Genomic DNA, 9,945 nt, shown 5'->3' with positions numbered 1-9,945 from the left:
ATATATATATACATATATATACGATGGACTTCCTTCAGTTTCCATCTACCAAATCCACTCACAAGGCATTGGTCGGCCCGAGGCTATAGTAGAAGACACTTGCCCAAGGTGCCACACAGTGGGAATGAATCCAGAACTATGTGGTTGGTAAGCAAGTTACTTACCACACAGCCAGTCCTGTGCTGTTAAACTTCCTCCAATACTGCTGCACCTCTTATGTGCCCATAGCTTGCACTAGGTACACCTTATAGAGTTCCTACATAAATCATTTCTACATATGAAGCAGAGCCATCTACCTGAAGGGGTTTGTGATTTGTCTGTTTTCTTACTTATTAGGATTTTGGTCATTGCTAAATTAACTTTGAAGCCCTTTGATTCCAGACCTTGCTTTCACGTCTGAAATTTCTTCTCTAGTTCTGATAGTGATTCAGTTTTAAGAATAAGGTCATCATCAGCATAGAGCAGCTCACAAGGGCAGCCAGTCTTAAATTCCCCTGTTATGGCTTGGTGGACTATGATAAACAAGAGGGTGCTGAGAACTGATCCTTAGTGAACTCCTACATGTACACTGAATTCAGTGCTATACATGTTGCCAACTTTCATCTTACTGACAGCATCCCTGTGCATGGCTTGTACAGCTCTCACCAACCACTCACCTATCCCTTGCTACCACATTGACCACATTATAATGGAGCAGGAAGACCCAGTCAAAAGCTTTCTCCATGTTAACAAAAGCCAAATACAGAGGTTTATTTTTGGTTAAATACTTCTCCTGCAGCTGTCTTACCAGAAAGCACTACTGATACTATAGCATCAATAGTACTTCTCCCTGACACAAAGCCAAACCGCATCTCATCTTATCTAACTGTCTTCCTAATTAGTTGAGCTATAACCCTTTCTGTAACTTTCATCACCTGGTCCAGCAATTTGATGCCTCTGTAAATATTTCTGTCTAAAGCATCACCTTTACCTTTGTAACAGTTGATTATAATACTGCTACATCAGTCATTGGGTTCATACCATGGACAACCTGATTAACTATGCAAGTGACTAGACCATATCCGACTCCACTAGGTATTTGAAGCAGCTCTACAGTGATCCCTGATGGGCCGAAGGCTTTCTCTGTCTTCATATTGCTTTATCTTCCAAGTTATTTTCTATTTGGATAGCTGGTCCCTCTGTTGAGTGCACATTAGGCAGATTATCCTTCTACTACATGTTCTCTAATTTGGCAGCCCTTCGTAGTGATACTTCCAAGCCACTTTCTTTGCAGAGTCATTAACTGCAAATGAACCATCATATAGGAACTCGGTATATATTTTTAAAAAATCAACAAATCACATGCTGATATTTAATTTTTACAACAGTCTAAAACTATGATGATAATTATTAAAGCATGACAAAAAAGAAAAAGAGCCTAGAGAATTTTATTTGAAGCTCAGAAAGTATAGTGGAGGAGGATGCTCTGAAAGTATAGTTGGTAGAATGCGGAAGAAAATCCAGAGAACTTTTATCTCTGTTGATAACAAAAGGCCTCTCTCTCTCAGAATGAAAGACAGACTATATGATGCCTCTTCACAAACTAGAATGTTACATGGCTGTGAAACTTGGGCTATAAATGCAGAAAACATACAAAGACTTGAAAGAAATGAAACAAATATGCTTTGATGGATGTGCAATGTCAGTGTGCATGTACGACAAAGTGAAAATGTGATTAATGAAAAATTGAGCATAAAAGACATCAGATGTGAACAGGAGAAGATTGTACTGGTATTGTCATGTGATGTGGATGGATGAGGACGGCTGTATAAAGAAGTGCTAGTTGCTAAATGTAGAAGGAACATGTGGAAGAAGTAGGCTGAAGAAGACATGGCACGAAGTGGTGAAGACTGATCTCAAGATGTTGAGCCTCCCAGAGGAGATGACAAGGGACTAAAATGAATGGCATCATGTTGTACTTAAGAAGCCCTCTCCATCAGAATTGAGGCTCTGTGAAGCTTTCCCTCACAACACATCTATTTAATTCTTATCCCATCACGCTTATCCAACTCATTCCCTATCTCTAATCAGCTGTCACACTATTTTCACTCACATTTCCTATTCTGTCTCATATTCACATTGTACCTGAACTTCACATCTCTTTCTTTCTCTCTCCCTCACTTTCCAGGTGGGCAAGTTATGTATTCACTTCATCTGCAAGACACTTGTTCCTCTCCCTCCATCATAGTTTCTTTCTTCAGTCAGTACCCAGTTCAGTTGAGGGGTCTTTTATTGCGGATACTTGGCAACCTCTCTGGTGCTGATGCCGCATAAAAAGCATCTAGTGCACTCTGTTAAGTGGTTGGCCTTAGAAAGAACATCCAGCTGTGGAAACCATGCCAAAGTAAACATAGAACCTGATGGAGCCCTCTGACTTGTCTGTTCTTATCAAACTGCCAGCATAGAAAAGGAGGAGGATTAGTTCTGTATTTATCAAACTAAATTTTAATTACAAAGTTTATTTCTGACCATTTTAAACAATGGTGATTCTATATCCAGCAATATTACCTTACATACTGCTTATGAACTTCGTCCCTTACAGCCTTTAAGAATTACTATTCAATGCTAAATATTGTTCAGTGATAGCATTTTCCTACAACTGAATAACAACAATAATCTTTTTATCTCTGGACATGCCATTATGTGTTAAGCAAAGGCGGCGAGCTGGCAGAATCGTTAGCACGCTGGATGAAATGCTTAGTGTTATTTCACCTGTTGCTACATTCTGAGTTCAAATTCCACCAAGGTCGACTTTGCCTTTCATCCTTTCAATAAATTAAGTACCAGTGAAACAGTAGGGTTGATGTAATCAACTAGTCCCCTCCCCTGAAATTTCAGGCCTTGTGCCTATAGTAGAAAGGATTAGCCTATAGTAGAAAGGATTAAGCAAACTTAAACTATTAACAGCGTATTAACTCATACATAGAAGAACGTAAAGTATAACCAATTGTAGGTACAGTTCATAAGGAATTTGTTACTGTGCAGTAGGTTTCACACCATCTTTAAGCTGCAGTTGGTTTAATTATACACTTTCTCACAGACAAAAATAAAAGAGACAATTGTGTAAAATACATATAAGGTGATTCTTATTTCTCCTTTAATTACAAGGGGGTGCTGAAAAGTTCCTGGCTTTCAGTAAAAGATAATACAGGAGGATCAGTTAATTTTGATATTATTCAACATAATCCCCTCTCAGATTCACACACTTATTGCAGCGATCCTTCAGCTTTTCTAACCCTTGTAAAAGAACTCAGAAGACTGGGCCTCCAGTCTTCAAGCCAGGAACTTTTCAGTACCCCCTCGTATTATCACTTAGTTTTAAAAATACCCTCCAGTACCAACCATAATCACTTCTCACATGTGTTGCAGTCATATCCTGAATACACAGAAGTGCCTACCAACTTGATTCAGTTATCTTTGTTGGGTACCTATTGACATTTTGCATGTATTTTTGGGATTGGATATTTAAAGAAATGTCTTTGAAGATCTTAAACTGAAATAATGCTGAATATGTCAGATACTTCCTTGTAAGATGAATTGTTTTCATTGACAATTGTTATTAAACATAAATGCAAAACTTCTTTCTTTTCCAAAAGATGGGCAAATCAAGGCTTGGAATTTCTTGTCTCTGTTTGTGACCCTAAAATAATGGAATTACTTCCAGAAAGTGAATTTTCAGTAAGTTTGCTTCCAACCTATTGGGATTTTCTTTTTCACTTTATTCTTTAACATGGAATTTGAATTTTGAGATAATTGCATGCATGCGCTCCATATTTGAAATTTGATTCTCACCCTACTTACCATCAACACTGAAGTCAAAATGGTATCAATTTTCAAAACAAAATTTTGTAACCTAGGATATTATGATTTAACATAGTAGTATAGTTTATATATCTCAGAGATATATTACTTTTCCGTCTTCTTTAATCTTTTCTTAACACCTAACACACTTCAATATTTGGAAAAGATGATATGGGTTTGATTAATATTGTAGTTATTTTGAGTAACAGTTAAACTTTTGTTGTTGAATAGTACCCAGTGAGCTCAACTTTAGCTGACTTGTCATATTGTGGTAGCAGACTGAATGCTTCGGAGTAAAAAATATAACATAGACTACCTGTATGAATAAATTTTCAGTGTTTGATCAGCATGCTAACTATAGCTGTCCTATCTTTATTCATTGAGAGAATTTTTGATAAGCGTTTGTGAGTTCAAATATTCTGTCATCATTTCAAAAACAGACAAATGGTAGAAAGGCTAGATTAAGCTTCCTTGCTGAGTTGAAAAATAGAGACATTTATAGAAGTGCATATGTTCTATTATAACTCACTTTTTCTGTCTACTGTTCTGTTGTTTTCTTATCTCTTTACCACTGTCCATAACCTCTAACATTATCCAGAAGAGTTATATAATATAATAATACTGGAAATTTTGAAAGAACAATAAACTCAGTGAGTTCTTTTCAGGCAAACTCTATACTCCTTGACTTCAATTTCTGAACGATGCATGAATAATGCGAGATACTTTTAAGTCAGAAACTTGACTGAACACAGCATCCTTGAATGTTGAGCATATCTCCTGAAGACTGCTTTGAATTACAGCAGTTTTTAAAAATAATTCCAGTGTTCTCTAAGGCTGGAGTAGTACCTAGTTTTGGAGCCATCACACTCTGATGGAGTTCTCTATATATTTACAGTATGATTGCATTGTTATTTGAAATATGAAAAATTTAATTAATGTGACACAGTATACCAACTACTCATTTCCTATTTATTCTTTTGTTGTTCATTCTTTTCTAAGGTTTTTATATCTGATATCAAAAATTGTTTGGATCATATAGTTGGACGAAGCAATACAGTAAGAAGTCCCACTTCTGGTAAGTTATAAAAAATATGCATACATTAAAGTTAAATAGAAAGTGTAAGTGTATAAACATGAAGGTTCTTCTACTACAAGTAATAAATCATCAAGCATTAAAAGAATGAAGATTGTAGTACTGACTTGAAGTTGCAACAAATGAATCACTTTTCCTAATCACAAGGTTACCCCCAGCTTATTGTCGGTGCAGCCCCACCACTGAGTTATAGCCATCAGCTGCACCACCTCACTCTTACTCACCTGTTAATTGAAGTTCCACATCCTGCCACTTTACCAACCACCCCATCAACCACTAATTGAACAGTAACATTCTCTAATACCATGACGGTAGAGAGGCTGGGCAACTTTGGAAATGACTCATTTCAACCTGGAAAGACCAGGAATGTTGGTTTAGTGATACTAACTGATCAAAACTTTGCTGACAACATCACTTTGCTATCAAATGAAATTACAGATATCCAGACCATTCTGTCAAAAATATTGGGCTACACCTCAATGCCAAGAAAACAGAATACATAGTCTCTACTATTCAGGATTGTTGAGGGTGTGCTGTTCAAGCAAGTTTCTTACTTAAAGAATCTTGCATCATTCATGGTGGGTCCAGAAGTGGAATCAAGGAGCACAGAAGCTTCACATGAAAGGAACTCAATGATATGTACTGCATGGTTGTATCTTTGCAGACAAAAGCCTGCAATACCCACAGTTGTCAGCTAGGTCACCATCTGTGAGTCAACCCATGAGGAGTTTTGCCATAGCTGTCCTTCTGAAGCCAAGGGAGGACATTGATTCTGTGTCTCCTGATGAACTTACAGAATTGATGATGGCACACTATATGTGGGATGTTTACTATCTGATGCAAGCTGTTGTCCATTAATGGGTAGTGGTGGTGGGCACAGTGGAGTTGGTGGCAGCAATGAAGTTATAATTCATGAATATAATAGATTAACACTTATCTACTTATTATAAATTCAGAAAACTCTTTAATAGGCACAATTTGAAGATTAGTTTTAGTCCCATCCCCAACTTTAAAAAATTTAAGCCCACAAATATACACTATTCAGCAAAACTGGCTGTTCTTTCAGAAATAGAAATTTGTGCTTACTGAGCAAATCCTGTAAGTCCAAGTCTATAATATGCAAAGCATCTGTTAGAGGAACCAATGCAGACAGCACTATCTGTACTTGGTGATACATAGGGCATACATAAGACAACTTTAAAGTAAGATATAACAACCATACCACTACCTTTAGAAACTGGAACATATGTAACACCTCAAAGCTCTTCAGCTGTATATGGGATTTAAAAGAGAGGTCCACCAACTCTTCCATCAACTGGAAGATACTAAAAAGAGACAAGCTCAATGCTAAAAATAGCAGAAAGTGTGGGCTCTGTCATGCAGAAAGGTGGCTTATTCTGGAAAGCTCACTGCACCCTAGTACCTGTCTAAATGTCAAGCACCGAAGACAGTAGGTAGGAAAAAGAGAAACACCAGCACTCCAGGCTAAGGAAGGTGTTGTTATCTGTTTGATGGGATATGAAAGGTCAGTCCACTTTTAACTTTTAAGCCCAAACCAAACGATGACAAAGGAGATCTTTTGTGAGCAGCTTAAATCAGTGCTAGAAGAAAAATGACCATCTTTGGTTTCAAGATGAAAGGTGTTCTTCCATCACATACAGTGAGGATGACATTCCTAAGGCTGAAGCAGTTTGAATGGAAAACGGTGCCTCACCCACCATATTTGCCAGACATTGCCCCATCTGATTATCATTTATTTAGATTAAAAAAGAACTTTATCTTAATTTTGAAAAATAAAAGTATAAAAAAAACTGCATTATTTATAAGATGACCCAATATAACACCTTCAGTAGTGACTATTCCATTGATGGATTGTTTGGCTAAGACTTGATCGTCAGTATATATTAACAATATGAATCTATGGCTGATTCAGCAAAATGCTTATGTGAAAATTATAAAATAACAAAGGTGGCTATATGTAATATAAAACTAAAAAGGAAAAATTCAACTGTCACTAATTGTGACAGGGTGCAGGATGGCACCTACATTACTACAAATAAGAAATAAAAACTCCTTAGAGCTGCAAGGGATTAGAAAGGTGAAATAGTGTAAATTCAGTTAATGAATTATATCAGTGATAATCGAAAACAAAAAAATACTGCTACCCACATTGTGTGAGCACTGTTCATTAAAGATTTCCCCTGATCCACTGCCAGTTATTGCAGGAAACACAACTTGTACAGGTATAACCATACATGTCACATTGTAAATTGCAGCTTTCCACCAGTATTCGTTTGTCGTTTACAGCTGCTGAATTGGACTAAGGTGTTATAATGGAGGTAGTTGAATGCCGATCAGTGATCGGGCTCTTATACTTGAAAGGTCATACACCAAAAGAGACTTTTGAAGAGATGAAAGAAGTTTATGGTGACAATGCACCATCATATGATGTAATCAAGCACTGGCATCACCAGTTCAAATGTGGTCAGACATTGGTAGAAACTGCTCCTCTTCCTGGATGACCACATTCTGCCATTGGTGACACCATCCATAAAGTAGAAGCTGCCATTTTGGAGGATTGCCACATAACTATTCAGCAATAAGTCTGAGAAGTGAAGATAAGTGAAGGGCCGGGAAAAAAAAATCATTCACAACCATTTGCTGAAGTTGTTTGCATGATGGATTCTCCTGATACACCTTTTCAGAAGCAGGAACATGTCAATTGCTCCCAGGCTCTTTTGGCAATGTGCCAAGAAAATGAGAAGGACTTTTTCAGCAGACTTATTAAACACAAGTCCATCACTATGATCCTGAGACTAAAGTCCAGTTGAAGCAATAGGAGTGTGATAACTCACCATCTCCAAAGAAGGCTAATTTCCAACCCTCAGCAAGAAAGGTGATGCTCACAGTCTTTTGAGACCAGCATGGTGTAGTGATGATGGATTTTCTGGCAAAGGGCACCACAATTAATGGGGCATATTATACTTCTCTGTTGCAGAAATTGCGTGTCACCATCAAAGCTGAGAGGTATGGCATGCTGACCAAAAGGAATCTGCCTCTTTCAAGGCAACAACCCAGTTCACAATGTGCATGTTGCCCAGATGAAAGCATGCTCCTGTGGCTATGAAATCCTTCCTCATCCCCCTTACTTTCCGAACCTCACACCATCTGACTTCCACCTCTTTCCAACCATGAAGTTTTTTTGAAGGGGAAGCACTTTTTGGAGGATGATGAACTTATTTCCACAGTAAAGTCTTGGCTCCAGATGCAACCTACCGACTTCTACAGACAAGGTCCTCACAGCTACATAAAGCGATGGGAGAAGTGTGTCAACATTGGTGGTGACTATGTAGAGAAGGACTAATAATTATGTCAAATTTCATTTATCCCAGTTCTTGAGAAGTAGGTTAAGGGAAATCTTTAATGAACACCGCTCATAACTTTCAAGACAAAGTGTTGACATTAAATAAGCACTACTTCAAAATATTTTAAAGTAGTGCTTTAAATTACTTAATTCATTTACATATCTGTGTATTTGATTTTTCTTGTATTTACTGTTTATCTATCTGTGTATGTGATTTTTTTGTGTATACATGGATAATATATGTGTGAGTGTAGATGTAATGTATACAGTTTGAGTATTTATTTATTTGTAGGTATTTCCTTGTTTGCTTATTCTTTGGTGTATGGATACCTTGTCATAGCATACAATGAATTATTATCAGCCAAATTGTTGCCATTGCAAACCCTTGCCATTTCCTTGGATTCAGAACTTTACATAAAATACTAATAAATTTTACTAGAATATACAATCTTAACCATAATATATTAATTATCCAGGTGAATTCAAATCTGTTTTTCTTCACCAGGTTCAGCCACAAGTCCTGATGTTTATGGTTATACTAGATTTCCATCAGTTGAAGAAACTCGTCCATTAGGTTTGTTCAATTTTTTTTTTATTATATTGAATTTACTTATTGATTGTTCAGTTTAGTTTTGCAGTAAGTTGTCAGAATTGTATAAACTTTAGAATGTCTTGTGTCATATTTTATGTCATGTATTTGATGTGATAATAAAAATATACCATCACTTAATTTTAATTCTTTGCTAAATACCTTTTCTTGTACCTGGAAGAGGAATGGCATTGCTTGTAACTTATAAGGAAAAGGTAGGCATATCTCAAATCTGAAAGTTAGATATTTAGGAAGATTGTGATGATTTATATGTGTATTGGAGTATTGCGCTAGACATTAAATAACACATGATATTCAAAAAAGATGACGAAATATAGTATTTAGTATACCATGAGTTTGGTAGACAGACACAATGGTAATGAAGAGATGTAACTGAAAATGGGTACAGAAAAATAAATTTGAAAAGTAGTCAGTTACAACTACATGATAAGTAAGACAGAAACCAACATTACAAGAGGCTGCCAAGATTTTTCATTGATGAAGGTGCAAGCATGTCTATACGGTTAAGTTGTACAAGTATGGCTGTATGGTTAACAGGTACAGGTAAGGTCAAGGGGTTAAGAAATTCATTTTACAACTATATGGTTTTGGATTCAGTCCCACTGTATGGTATTTTGGGCCAGTGCTGTTTTGTACAGCCTCACATTGACCAATGTGTTGATGGAAACTGTACAAAACCCACCAAGTGTGTACATGTGATTGAAGATATGCACATGTGCATCTGTGTAAATATTGACATTTTTACTTGTATGAAAAATCCCTGAACAAAAAAGATGGTCTTGTTGACATTTCTCTGACAACAAATCCCTGTCACCTGCACTTCTAAACCAGGTAAAAGTTAGTGACTGGAAGAACATCTAGTTGCGAAGCATTGCCTCAATACTATGTACTTCTCAAGCATATGATAGCATGGAAAAATGAACATACACTGAAGGATATGATTTAATAATCAGTTTCACAACTTTTAAATATGAATTTTGGTGCTGGGATTTCTAGAATATCATATAATTGCTTAACAGTGCAGTACTGCTCATATAT

General features: G+C 36.7%; 1 protein-coding gene across 6 annotated transcripts in view; it reads left to right on the top strand.

Moving 5' to 3' along the window:
• The window catches only part of LOC106878085 (mitogen-activated protein kinase kinase kinase 4), a 309,575-nt gene that overhangs the window by 217,952 nt on the left and 81,678 nt on the right, over positions 1–9,945 (top strand). For all 6 annotated transcript variants that reach the window (XM_052978397.1, XM_052978400.1, XM_052978396.1 and 3 more), the window contains 3 exons: positions 3,636–3,717; positions 4,840–4,915; positions 8,803–8,871. In XM_052978397.1, the coding sequence (XP_052834357.1) occupies positions 3,636–3,717; positions 4,840–4,915; positions 8,803–8,871 (227 nt within the window). The remainder of the gene's footprint in view (positions 1–3,635; positions 3,718–4,839; positions 4,916–8,802; positions 8,872–9,945) is intronic.

This window comes from Octopus bimaculoides, chromosome 2, assembly GCF_001194135.2.
Source record: "Octopus bimaculoides isolate UCB-OBI-ISO-001 chromosome 2, ASM119413v2, whole genome shotgun sequence".
NCBI classification, from domain to species: domain Eukaryota; kingdom Metazoa; phylum Mollusca; class Cephalopoda; order Octopoda; family Octopodidae; genus Octopus; species Octopus bimaculoides.
The sequence above is the reverse complement of the archived record's forward strand: the minus strand, read 5'-3'. Positions and strand labels throughout refer to the sequence as shown.